The sequence below is a fragment of the Lolium rigidum genome, chromosome 6, assembly GCF_022539505.1.
Source record: "Lolium rigidum isolate FL_2022 chromosome 6, APGP_CSIRO_Lrig_0.1, whole genome shotgun sequence".
In the NCBI taxonomy this organism is placed as follows: Eukaryota; Viridiplantae; Streptophyta; class Magnoliopsida; order Poales; family Poaceae; genus Lolium; species Lolium rigidum.
In genome coordinates, this window is record NC_061513.1 from 34,043,406 (window position 1) to 34,057,671 (window position 14,266).

General features: G+C 45.0%; 1 protein-coding gene and 1 long non-coding RNA gene across 2 annotated transcripts; both read right to left on the reverse strand.

The window, feature by feature from the left end:
* Window positions 1–6,893: 6,893 nt before the first annotated feature.
* Window positions 6,894–8,473, reverse strand: LOC124659701. Its single transcript, XR_006989672.1, has 3 exons — window positions 8,176–8,473; window positions 7,084–7,250; window positions 6,894–6,969 (listed from the first exon to the last, which is right to left on the reverse strand). It is a non-coding gene; the product is annotated as an uncharacterized LOC124659701 (long non-coding RNA).
* A 420-nt stretch (window positions 8,474–8,893) lies between these two features.
* On the reverse strand, window positions 8,894–10,093 carry LOC124662430. The gene has a single exon (XM_047200271.1). The coding sequence runs from the start codon at window positions 10,091–10,093 to the stop codon at window positions 8,894–8,896; it is 1,200 nt and encodes a 399-aa protein (XP_047056227.1).
* Between the last annotated feature and the right edge of the window lie 4,173 nt (window positions 10,094–14,266).

Below are 14,266 nucleotides of genomic sequence, written 5' to 3' on the forward strand. Positions count from 1 at the left end.
TCGAAGACTGCCGCGATCCCCTATACTTGTGGGTTATCAGCAGCCGCCGCCCCCCAGTCCGCCCCGGGCGGGTAAGCAGACGCCGCCCCCCAATCCACCTCCGGCGAAGAAGCAGAAGCAGTCCTGGACTATCAACCCGGACCCTTATGTACCTAAGACCACAAAGGTACCGGAGCCATCACTGAAGCATCTCCCCACAAGGGCTTGGGAACGTAGTGCCGAGGAAGTCAACGCGGCCGCGACTGCTGATTATGAGAAATGGAAGGCGGACTGCAAGAAGGAAAGAGAGCCCGAGCCCAAGCCAGTGTTTTCTGATGAGCAAAAGAAGTGGGCTAAGTCATTTTTGAGCACACCGTCCCAAGACGCGAAGAATCTGCCTGACGACTATGCACGTGAACTTCGTAGGCAGGCACTCATGTTGAAGGATAAGAAAGAGCGGGCGGAGAAGCAGGAGAAGAAAGCCTTGGAGGAGGCCGAGAAAGAATTAGCAAGTAAAAAAAGCGGGAAACGAGTTGCCCAGCTCGGGGAACAAACTAAACAATCGATTGTCCCGCTCATAGTGAAAGCCGCCGGTCCGGATGCCCCCGATATCATAGCAGCTGCGGCAGCACAGGGATTGACTGTAACGAGTGCCAGAGAACAAGCGGCAACTTAGGTATGACTCTTCGTGCAGTGTTAGGCCTTGAGGAGGCGCCAATGAGTAAACCAGTAATTACATATGTGTGGAATGGGCCCCTCGTCGAGCCTCGCGCAGAAGAGGATCTACCTCAACAAATGAAAAATCTGCTAAATTGGTACAAGCGTTACATAAAAAATAAAAACGCCAAAGAATATATTTATGCGGAAGTTAGACATGAGCATCACTTCAAACATTACTATGTAACAATTCATCCGAGTGAATTGTTCTAGCTTCTCAATCGCGCGAGCTCGACAAATCTATCATCGCTTGCTACGTTCGTAAGTGATTTATTTCTACCCCATCTCGTTCATTGCCTCGCACTATATATATGTCCTAACTATATTGTTCGTACTCTATAATGCAGAATGAAGATCAAGGAATGCGAAGTAAGGAACATCCATGATGTTGGGTTCATTGACCCACACATCGTTAATGGATATGTGTTAAAACATCACCCCGCCGACGTGGAGGAAGACTTGTGGCGGTTTCTTGATAAGCAGGAACTCAAAAGTGATATTCTATTTCCTTACCATTTTGGGTGAGTGTTTCGTCTTGAGCACATTCTCTTTTGTTTACTCCATGCATGGTATGTGGCTAATCGATGAGTTATGCATGACTGTGCATGTATCGTGTCCTGCAGTTCCACCGGATTCTCGCTAGTAATTAAATTTCACGACTCCACAGTAATCGTCCACGACTCTCTGAATATGGATTTAAAGCTTTGGACCGACATGAGAAAAATGATGCAGAAGTAATTATTTTCATTCATTTGCACTCTATATCGATCGGCCTATTTCGTTCATTTCCTAATATCAAGTAACTAATAACTCTCTTGTTTTCATTTAATTTTCTTTGCCTCGTAGGGTTTGGAGACGGTTCTAGATGCCAAGGTCGGTGAGTTCAAAAAAGAGCTACATTTTATGCGGTCAAAGAGTGGGACTGGGGATATTCAGCCACCAGGGACCAATCTATGTGGATACTATGTTTGTGAGATGATCCGGAGATACACCTCTGAGCGGGTTCCGAGTGACAACAATATCAAGAGGAATAACCTCCGGATGATGCTTACTCCGGAAGCTCGCTTCCGACCACTTCAAGAGGAACTAGCTGGATGGTTCGTGAGGGAAGTCGTCGATCCTAAAGGAGAACACTATGTAGAGGACGTAGAACTTTATATGCACTAAATTGTGTATGGAAACTTGTTCAAAATTGTATATGATGGTGATCCGATATTGAATATATATTGTATATTCCTCTTGAATTCTCTTTGGTTCTAATTTCAAATTTGTTTGAAATTGTACATTCATATGCATGTATGTAGTACCGTACAATATGTGAAACTCCTTCAAAATTAAAATAAAACACAAAAGAAATAAAACAATACAAATTAAAAAGAAACCAGGTTTAGGGGGCTAAAACCCTAAACCCGCGGCGGCCTTTAGTCGCGGGTGGCCAGGAGAACCGCGACTAAAGGTCCTCCGCCCGACGGACTGCCGGCGGCCACGTGGACGTGCCTTTAGTCGCGGTTCGTAAGGAACTGCGACTAAAGGGGGGCCTTTAGTCGCGCTTAATTGGTCGCGGTTGCGCAACCGCGACCAATGGCAGTTGCGAACCGCGACCGAAGCCCTTTTTTCTACCAGTGTTCCAGAAACAACACATGTTTTGCTAGGCAAAGTGGAGACCATCTTTTCATCATCTTCGCCATCCTCAGCCAAATTACCTGCAAGCCAGACCAAAGTTGTTGCCGAAAGAATATATCATTCATCACTTTCCATGTTATCCACATAAAGCAAGCCGTGATCATATTAGTCACTGCATTTTTATTGTTACTAATCTACAAGCCTGCTACACATTCGAAACCTCCACAAACATTTTTATTTAAGATAGCAGATAGCTCCGCCCACATGATTTTAATAACATTACATGAGAAAAATAAATGTACAACATCTTTTTCTTCACATTGTAGGCAAGATTCATTGAGAATTGTTTGCGCTTCATCAAGTTACCTCTAGTCAATAGTTCGTTATTGGATGTAACCGTAGGAATACTTACACCCTAGGAGGTACACGCAAACTCCACACCGCAGGTGAATAGATGGGAACGATCCCTCTAAAATTATGAATTGCATAAAGAGATTGAGCAGTGTACTGCCATATTTATGAAGCTCCCATAACATGGAATCTTCCATATCAGAAAGATTAATAGAAGTAGCAATCTGCTCTATTTGATGCCAATGATCCATCATTCTAGCACTGAAACCCTCCTAAAGGTGAGCTTCAACTGCTGCCCATCCCGCACGTCCTTAACAGATGTTGATTGCACACAAAATAGAGGTCTCATAACAGAATTGCCAAGCTGGTATGACCAAACCACTGGTCCCCCAAAACCTGACTTTACTTCCGTCACCAGTTATCCACTTATACCCAATTTCTGTGGCAATAGCTGCCCACAATACCCCCTTCTAAAACGTAGAGGCATTGTCCATTCTATATCAAAAGATGTTTGGATTCATTGTATCATATTTAAAATCAACAATTTGTTTCCAGAGTTTGTTATCATCTATGTTATATCTTTTTATCCAAGAGGCCAACAAGCACATATTCCTCTCTCTAATATTTGGGATTCCCAACCCCCCATTTGCTTTCCTCAAAGTCACCAAATCCTAGTTATCTAAATGATATTTATTGTGTCCCCCATACTTGTCCCACAAGCAATGTGCCATTTGAGAATTAATTGCCCTAATGGCCCAAGCACGGAACTTAATGATAGAGAGCAAATAAATGGGAATACAAACAAGACATGATTTAATTAAGATAATTCTAGCTACATAGGACAATAATCTGCCCCTCCAGCCACCTGCCATTTTAAGGATTTGATCAATAATGCGTTGCAAGTCTTCTTTTCTCAATTGCACACCCAAATACTTTAAAGGGAAGGAACTCACTTTGCATCCAAAAACCTGAGCGAAGACATTAATTTGCTCATCTGAAATATTAATAGGAACCAAATCACATTTACTAAAATTTATTATCATTCCAGATAGTTGTTCATAAACAGAAAGTAACCATTTAATATTTCTAGAGGAATCGAAATTATTTTCTATGAACAAAAGGGTTTCATCAGCCTACTGCAAACTAATGACCACTTCCGGTCTAAATCTAGTAAGCTAACCAGAAATAAGCCCTTTCCTTGGAGCTCTATTAAGCATTTTGGAGAAGACATCCACCACCATGTTAAAAAGGATTGGGGAGAGAGGATTTCCCTGCTGCAACCCTTTGCATGCAAGGAAGAAATTACTGTTTTGATCGTTAATTCTAATACCCACCGATCCTCTATGTATTAAGCAATGAATTATACTTATCCATTTCTGGCTAAAGCCCCTCTGTCTTAGCATCTCTTCTAGGAAAGTAAGATCGACCTTGTTCATGCGCCTTCTCATAATATTTTTTTAACACTATCCATTCTTCTTTGTTGTGGTGCACATCATGTATTACTTCATGGGTTGTAACTACACTTTCCATGATGTACCTCCCTCTAATAAAGACAGTCTGGTTAGAAGAAATCAACTTATCCGAACACATACCCATCATGTTAGTACAAGCTTTGGAAAAGATTTTGAAACAACAGTTAGTCAAAGCAATTGGTCTATTTTTTTCGATTTATGCATCTGCTTCCTTCGGAAATAAAGTTACCAGACTAAAGTTCAATCTATACAAGTCTTCTGAATTATTACCGAAGTCTCTAAAGAGATTGAGCAGGCTATTTGTAATTATCTCCCAAAATTTCTGGTAGAACAAAAAAGTAAAACCATCTGGGCCTGCAGCGTCCTATGCATACGACCCAAACATCGCATCTTTAATCTCATCTTCAATAAAAGGCCCATCTAACTTGTGATTTTCTTCGCTTGATACCATATCTTCTGGATCCCAAAAGGAATCCATCAAGGATATGTCTAATCTATCTTCTTTTCCAATTTTTTATATAATATTCTATCGCCAAGTTAAGCATATCTTTTGTTTCACTCACTTCAGAGCCTAGAGGCCCTTCTAACACATCAATTTATTTTTTCCTTCTCCTTTGATTTGCTGCTTCGTGAAAATATGTGGTGTTCTTGTCGATCTCCTTCTAAAACCTCTCTCGCTCTCTCTCTCTCTCTCTCTATCTCTCTATCTTGATCTTTGTGTTGCTTTTATTTCTTCATTTACACAAAGGTGTTTGGTCACTTCCAATCCTAGCTAAAGCTTGGACATGAGAAGTAGGGAAATGAGCATCCCAGCAAGTGGAAACAAAAAAATCATCTTTATCATCAAAAAAAAGTTTCATCTTTAATGTACCTAATATTTTGATGATGCATCCTGATATTTTCTTCTTTATATCTACGTACACTCTCCCAACCCAAAACCGTGTGTCGTGACTTGACGGCGGAGCGCGGGATAAAGCCCTGTTGTCGATTTGGGTGGCAAATCTTTTGTCGTGCGGGCTATCGCACTAGCCATCGCGCATGGGTCCCCACGTTTCCGATTATCTTTATCTTAAGGTATATATATGTTCTTACTTTGCCGCCCCAAGGGCCTGCTCTTCTGACATGATCATCGCATCTCAACACCTTGGCTCATGCTTGCACCTAAGCAGATAGCTGTGGAACTGGTATTTTAAAACGTTGTTCAACCCATATTAGGTACCATCGCGGTCTAGCTAAGACTCGTTAACCAAATGAATTGTGTAACCTTCAAACATTTTTGTTCGTGATGTTCTACGTTTATGTCTACTTTCACCATGTCACCAAACGATTTACCTAACCTCTTCCAATAGTGTTGTGCCTTACTATCGCGTCCCACGATACTAGTTGTGATCTGCTGTTTGTGGTTTATGTGGCGCTTCTGGGTACATCCAAGGGCCACCTCTTGCCTCTACGAGTTTGAGCATGTTGGAAATCCATCCAGTGGGTTCTTGAGTCCTCGGCACGAGTTGAATGGTAGCTATACACGTAGATCTCGAAAGAGTTGTCACTGTTAGCATCATCATCGTTGTTAATTACTTCCTCAGTTTTATATTAATTATCGATGACTTAGATGTATCTAGACATATTTTGTGGGAAGATACATCCAAATCTATGTAGCGGGGGAGTAGCTCAGATGGTTTTAAACATAAAGCTACTATACCAGTTGCCTCCTGCCGGTATAGACTGGCTTTTTATATTGTATAGAACCCGTTAAAAGTGTTCACTGCTCCTGTTAGGCTAATTAAATTTGGGTTTCTTCCTCGTGGGTAAGATTTTATATATATCATATTTGAGTTGGATTCTAGCGAGAAAAACACAGTTTAATTTTCTGCATTATTTACTCTGATTGGTCTCGATTTGTAAACTAGTCTGTACTTGATTTCCCATGATGGCTCCCTCAAAAATAAAATCAAAATCATATGCTGATTTGTGTACTAGTATGTACTTGCTTTGTGAAGTAGTGTGTAATTGCATTCAGTCAATGATGTAACATGATAATTAGTAACTAGTAGGTAAGAGTGTAAGACTGCGTACAATAATCTAAAAGAGAGATAACATAAATGTTTCGTTTCACTAGTATAATTTATACTGCAGCAAGAGACACTTCCAGTGTTCACCAAGTGATTCCTTTAGTGAATGCTTTTGCTAATAACTGTAACCCCAGTGCATTATTTGTCGCGGTGGATATGTTTGGCGATTGGCGTGCTGCCAGAACTCAGAAGGGCGGCGTTGGGCCGCCTGGGCCTGGGGGTCCGAAGAACGGGCCACAGCAATCTTGGAGTAGGCAGCAGCAACAGAGCAGGTAGAAGCTGCAGAAAAAGACATTCGTTCAGTTTCAGAGAATAAGAGGTATCTGTCTTGAAAATCCAAAGAACTGGTGATGCTACTATGCTTGAGATGCTAACTGAATAGACTGAGGATTTTTCTGGCAAAAAATGCAAAGGTCAGTTTTCCATCGGTTAGCTTTTTTTGTTTTGAGAATTTTCCATCGGTTAGCTGAGGTTCCAACTTTACCATGACCCGAAGAAGCCACCAAATCCAGGCCCCCCAGAACCAGGACCACCCGGGCCTCCAGGCCCTCCAGGAGGAACTGGACTCCAACCTCCAGGGCCTCCAGGACCTCCAGGAGGAAGTGGACTCCACCCTCCAGGGCCTCCAGGACCGCCAGGACCACCAGGAGGAACTGGACTCCACCCTCCAGGGCCTCCGGGGCCTCCGGGGCCTCCAGGGCCTCCCCAACCTGGTCCTCCAGGCCCATGTGGATCCATGTCGGCAGGAGAAAGAGCTACTGGAATGCAAAAAATCTACAGCTTCACAAGAACTCAAACTAAAGCACAGACCCAGAGAGAGCAGGGGGAATTTATAGGCGTACGGGGAGAACAAGAACTAGCAGTGCTTGTACCTGCCGTTCCATGGATCACCTGTGATTCTCAGCCACTGGTCAGTTTGGTCTGCATTCCAACTTCCAACTACCATTCTGAACTCAGCTGCCTACTCTTATGTACACGAACTGTACAGTTTTGGGTTATTGATTCTCGAGTGCAATCTCCAGCGTGAGATCAACTGGACCTGCATTACATTGTACATTCAAAAAAAATCATGGTATGATGGTATGATCTAATCAACATGTACATATTCTCTGAACATCATACAGCTGTAAAAATGATACACCTGCTCGGCCAAAACATGTGACCTCTGAATCAACAAAACCCATCTAGAAACAGCCAACTACAAAATCTGTCGTAAATGAATTTTATATACAAAGCAATTCTTAAGTTCTTAGCAGCCATGGTGAGCTGCAAAGCACATCTTCAGTTCCCAACAGCTGTTGTGCTACAGTAATGCCCGAAATCCAACACATAACACGTTACAAAAGAAAATAGTACAAAGGGGTGAATCATAGACACCAGGGAGCATTACAAAAGTAGATGAACATTAGGTCTGTACCATGCTCTAAGTTTGGCAGCAGCGTACACTAGTTCCACAGACAACCGGTAACTAAGCAAATCTATAACTTCATCTTTTGCCCAGCACAAAGCATTGCAAAATTAACAAATCTTATGGAGAACAATGAGGCGTGTCATATATTCAATGTTTCAGTTGCAGGGGCTGCATTCAGGAGAAAGGGAAAAGAGTTGAGCTGACATTATCTACTGCCAGACCACGCTGCAGACAAGATAGCATGGCGCTCAATAGTGGAGCTTTGGGTACATACATATCATGTCCTAATTAAGACAGCAAACAGTAATTCCATCACAGAAATTAGAAAATGTTTATTGCCCAGAGCAAGCCAATGCATTAAAAAAACAAAACAAAAACCAATGCACACCATAGACTCAACAATCCAGTTTAGACTGAAACATGAATCATTAATCCTTAAAATGGTTGGCAGACGAAGGATAATTATAAGAGATCATTCCAACCAATCCAACATACAAACGGCATCAGGATGAAAGCACAAAAAGGTATTCAGATATTTTTCTGGCTGCAGTACCTCCTTGGAATGAGACAAACCCGTAAGCATGTCCAACTCTCAGTATAAGGTGAGCTTCCTAGTCTCCCACTCTCCATAAGACCTACCATAGCAGATGCAATAAATTCATGAAGAAAAAGGAATTATAATAGAACATTCCATTGAGATGTTGAGTATGATGCAACCATTAATTTAACGGGTAGTACTACAAGGACTTCTAAAAGTTAGATGCAGCTTGCCAGTCAACAAGAGGAAATGTGCCTCTTTTCTTCGTCAGCTACAACATTGGTAGAAACAGGAAACACCCTAAATATTGACTATCAAGGAGACGACTAGATAAAAAAAGGTAAAGTCAGTTCTTCAGTTCAACGGATAGGGATTTGAGGCATATGGTTGATAACAATTCAGTACTAAGAAGCACACTAGATACATAAAGCAAAGTTAATTCCTAAGCCCACGAAAATAGAGACATGAGGTGGATCAAGTGGTAAATATTTCGAAAGCAGAGAAAATGACTTGGTAATTCTAGAATCAGCACACACCGTAGTGACTTCAGCCTGAGAGGGTATTGAAACAAGCACAGATTTTATGCAACCATATACTCTGATCGTCACTTTATGTACATCGATTGAAAAAAGAAGAAACCAGCAGGTTCATACTTGATTCACTTCATAGATATTGCAGCTTATGAAGATACGGCAGCTAGGCTGCAAAGAAGTACCAGCTCGCGCAACTGCCTTCAGATGAAAGGCGAAGCATTCACAACATGGTCTTCTAGTGCCGTGAAGAAGGTATGAGGAACAAGAGTTTGTTTCAGTCGAAGTCCACAAGGAGATAAGTATTGGCCATCACGATGGAAACTGTCAACCAGTTTACCGTCAATGTCAACGTAAAACAGCCAGTGGCCATGACTGAGCAGCAACAGGATGTCACCATCCGCCGTCACAGCGGTCACATCCCAATGGCCTTCCCTCCTTCCAAACAGCCCAATGATTTCATCGACCGGCAATTCAACTCGGTACTTGCACTCCCAGATCTCGCCTTCGTAGTTTTGCAACACCCATATATCAACAACTTTCATGTCATCTTTATGGCTATAGATGCCTAGGGTTCCATCCATTTCAAAGATACATGAGCTGGTGGGAAGAAGTGGAGCACGCATCTGCCTGAACAACTCAGCTGTGGTGTCAAATACAATTATGCGTCTGCTTTGGCTCTGGTGCTGCAGTGAGAACCAATGCAGGCTATCACGGACCAGGGTAGGTGTTAGGAAGCACAACCCTGACTCTGGATCCAGCCGCTGAATGTACCTGGGTGGCTGGTCGGAGCCCAAGACGAAGACATAGCAGCTAATTTCACCTTTACCCATCACCGATCCAAGAATTGGCGACACCCCGTAGGTCCTCCGGCCCAGTAACAGCCGGTATTCGCCGGTAGGACGGTGCAGGTACATTCCCAATAATATGAAGCCCGACGGCTGCCGGAGGGGAGCACTCTGACGAGTGACCGGGTTGCAGATGGAGAAGCAGATGCGATAGTAGGTGTCACTCTTGTAGTTGGAGAGGATGAGGAGGCCGTCACATATGGCTCGCAGACTGTAGGACTGGTCAAGCCGGGCAACAGGCTGGAGCTGGGCGTCGGTGGCCCGTTGATTGAAGGCGAGGAAGTCTTTGTAGCGGGCACCGCCGTGCTCGGATCCAGAGACGAGTTTACCCCAGACGATGGGCAGTGAGGCCTGGCGGTCATGGTGAGCCAGGAGGAAGGCGCGGATGGAGGTTGCGCGGCGCCAGGCGCGACAGACGGCGCGGCAGCGGAGAAGGGATTTTGGCGGGAGGCGGATGAGGATCTCCCAGATGGCGAGCTCATCCGGGATGCCGGGGAGAAGAGGCATCACTCCTGCTATTGCGTCCTCCGCCATGATCGCCGGCTGGGAGGTCATGCCGGCCGCTGCTCCCGTGCAGGAACGAGAAGAGCTTTGCTGGCGGCAGGCCGGCGGCGGAGGGGGAAAAAGAGTGGTTTTTTTAGATGACTGGATTTTTTTTTTAGGAACAAATAACAGTGGATTTGACCTGGGCTAGACCGTGGATCTCAAACGAGAAGGGCTTTAGGCCTTCAGCCCAGAAGGAGAATAACGCGAACTTGGTAAAATACAACCTTTTTTTTTTGGTTTCACGAATAAACAGTTTTCCCATGAGATCAAAAAAATTCTTTTCTTGACAATAATATTCTACTCGGCATATAAAACTACCAATATTGTTGAAGTTATACATATTTTAATGTTCCATTTCACTCATTTCGAGTTCTTTTTGCCTTGCTTTTGGCTAAATAATTTACAGATCGGTTGTGGGCCCAGCCACCAAGAAAAAATCTATGGGTCTCTCTAGATCCGAGTTTTTTTTTACATACAGAGTAGTATTTATACGGTAGAGAGGGACAGCCCCAACAGCCGAAATTGCTCACACAAAATATTTAGGCCAAAGACTAACCCATTGCATCATTTGCTGCACCAACATGCATTCGTTCTGTTTTCTTTTTTTTTGAATAACAGCAGGAGAACAGCTGTGTTCATTGCATTAGAAGAAAAAAAGTACGGAGACCCAAACTGCTCAGTTTATTGAAGGAAAACCGGGCGAAAATCTTTACATCAACAAGAGCACCGCTAGACATAAAGAACGCCGGGAAGGCTAGGAGCGGCACAAACATAGAAGCACACCACCGGGTAAGCAGCGTCACCGAACATCATCCCTCGTGCTTACGGTGGGACGTCTTCGACTTCATTGCAACAGCCCCAAGGTCACTCCAAACATGTTGAATCGATCACCATTGCCACGAGCTTGTTTGCCGTCTTCAACAACATCGGAGAGAGAAGACATAACCGAAGGGAGGCGACATGTGCCGCTCCGGTCTTGAGAGGGCGGAAAACAGGACTCGTCTGGCGCCGCCTGCATGTCGAGAGTGCTCCTGCCACCGCCACCACAGGGCAACCCCACGAGACCCAGCACCACAGACTCCAAGAACACGCGCCATTGAAAGTGCCCGACCAGCCGCTTGACCACAGCCCAGGTGCTCACATCAGTACATTGTCTCCAAAACGATGCTTCCACTGAAGTAACGACATCGAGGATGCCGCCATCGCCAATCCGACATGCGGATTTAGGTTTTCACCCAAAGACAAGAACCAAGAGCGGGAGAAGTGATTGATCTCCTCGGTAATGCCTTCAACAAGGCAAACGACACACAGAAGTGACGTCATCACCGGCATCGACGGAAGTCGAGCAAGATTTTCATCCGGAGAACTGCACACCTCGCTGGAACCTGAGTTCCCGGCACACCTCAGTCACACCCAACCTCTCCACACGTACCTCGCCGGAGCAACTTCAAGGGCGGCTTCATGACTAGCACCCCCGCTGGCCACCAAGAATCTGTGTGCACCCCACCTCCCTCCAGCCTTCAACTAGGCAGCCTCCAAACTGCCCGAGCCGCCAGGTTCCCGGAATTGGAGCAAGGCCGCTTGGCCATCCGCTCGGCCTGTCCGCTGCCCTGGCCAGCAAAGGAAGCAGGCAAGCAAGGCTGCCACATCAAGACTGGAGAGCAGCCGGAGCAGGGCGTCGTGCCACCGCGAAGGACGCGGCCCGGGCGGCCTAGATCCGGCCCAATCGGACCCGCGCAGCCAGGCGCGATGCAGCACGCCAGCGCCGCACCTGCCGGCCTCCGCCGCCCCGCCAAGAACCGCCGCACCTCAGTCCCCCACCGCTCCGATCTGAGGCCGCCGCTCACTTGAGCGCGACCGACTCACCACGACGCTCGCTTGAGCGCCGCCGGCCTCAACCGCATCGGCGCTCGCTTGAGCGCCGCTGCCCATGACGCATCAGGGCACCGGCCCGCGCCTCCGGTCGACGAGGCTGCCCCGCGCAGCCCGCCTCTGGAGCTGGGAAGGGAGATCCCGCCGCCGCCCACGCCGCGCGGGCTTTGCCCGGCGACGCTTGCCGGCGGCGGCGGGGGAGGAGTGTGCAGGCGGAGCTGCTCCCAACAGGCTACGGTTGGCGCCCAGGTCGCCCGCGGGGAGCGACCGAGGCGCTTCTTTCTTCCTTTGTTTATGGAGGCGGAACGGCGGGGGAGATCTGACTGCGGGGACGCAAGCGGTTCTTGGCTCCCGGCGGCCGAGAGGGAGGAGGGAGGGAGGAGAGGCCTCGCGCTCCTTCCTTCGGGGTGCAGGCTTTGGTTCTGTCCGTGAGGGATCTGCCCGAAACATTCGTTCTGTTTTCAGAGGTAGCAGTAAGAAAAGAAAGCTAAACAACATGCTTCATCACTAGCTTGCACTTTAGATTTAGCCCTGAAAGTTCAGACGAACCACTAATAACCATCTAATTGGATTAATTGTTCTGTTTTTTACTTTCCTTTCAAGATGTCAACTGAATAAATTGATGATTTCACTGGCAAAAGTGCAAAGTTTGAACTTCTAATAGTTAGCCAGACCCAACTTACCAGGATCCGAAGAAGCCACCAAACCCAGGCCACCAAGAACCAGGGGTACGCAGAGATGAAGGCCCTCCAGTAGTACCAGACGCCACCGAACCAGGTCAAACAAACCATGACTTGATGTAGCTGTTCTCTAAGGTGAAGAACATATGGATTTACAGTGAGAACTAATAGCTGTGCATGCAACTGCTGTTCATGTTGTTCCACGAATCACCTGCTACTCTCATCCACTGGTCTATGCTTTACTGCTACGAATTCTCTGCTTAGCACACCAAATAGTTTCAGGTGAAGAGACTTCTCGATTGCCGGTTTCGTATCTCAGACAGACATGCTGGATCAATTAATATGGATGGTGAACTTACTTTTACAATTCTACAAATTTACATATTTCCACATGGCCTGCTGCTGTACAAGCTTGAGATATAAACAGATTGTGGGACCTGACCTAGACTATGGCAAAACCATTTTAGTGCTTATTAGTACAAGTATCGTTTCTTGGTCTGAGTGCTTGAGATTTTAGTCACAGAAATTTAGTGCTTTTGAGGTATTAGTGAGCCAGTGAAAAATGATCCAGAGTTCTTACTTCTACAACTATACTGTCACACAATTTGTATGGTGTTGTCCTGCTTGAGACATAAAGTTTTGTGTCTCGGACTTCTGTTAAGATGAACATCACATGAAGCGCCAACCATTATCATGGTTAGCAGGTAAAGTGAAACAATAAGAGATCATTCAAGCAATGCAACAGAAAAAAAACGGTGTCAGGATGGAAGCACACACAAAAAGGTATTCACAGATGTTCAGGTTGGTAGTACTGCAATGGCTAATACAGTATGCAGTATGGATCTCATTAGTCTCCTCAAGACTAAATGCGAGCAATTACCTATACTGCAATGACACATGATACATGTATGCAGTAAATAAATGATAGAGTGCTTTCTTCTACAATTGTATTGTCACACAATTGGCCTGGTGCTTGTCCCCCCTTCAGACATAAAAAAACATGGGATGTGAGCCTAACCATGATAAACCTTGTAGGTGCTTATTATATCCCATGAAGCATTAAACCTTAACATGGTTAGCAGGTAAAGTGAAATAACAAGAGATCACCCCAAACAAAGCGAAAGAAAAACAGTGCCAGGATGGAAAGCACAAAAAGGTATTCCTATTATTTTTAGGTTGCAGTACCAGTCTTTTCTACAAGAATACAACTCCTCGGAACGAGAAAAATATAACCATGTTGAATTCTCGCTGTGACGATGAGCTTATTAATATCCATAAGACCTACCTAACTAGATACAATGGAATCACAAAGAAAATCTAATAGTAACAGAGCTTTTCATTGAGAAATTGACTTATGATGCAAACATTTAAGCTATCGAGTAACATGGTTTTAAATAGCCGGCTATAGCCCGGGTATAGCCTTTCAGGAGACCTGTCGCTGCGGCTATGCCCTTTGTAGGCTAAATAAGAAAAAACCGCTAATAGCCGGCTATAGCCTAATTTAGCCCCTGTTTAGCCTCTAATTTAGCCGCTAAACCTCCTGTATTTTGAATTTATCTTCTCTTTTATTTTTTATTTCTTGTTTTCCGAATTTGCATTCAGTATAATTAGATAAAACTTGTGAGTTGAA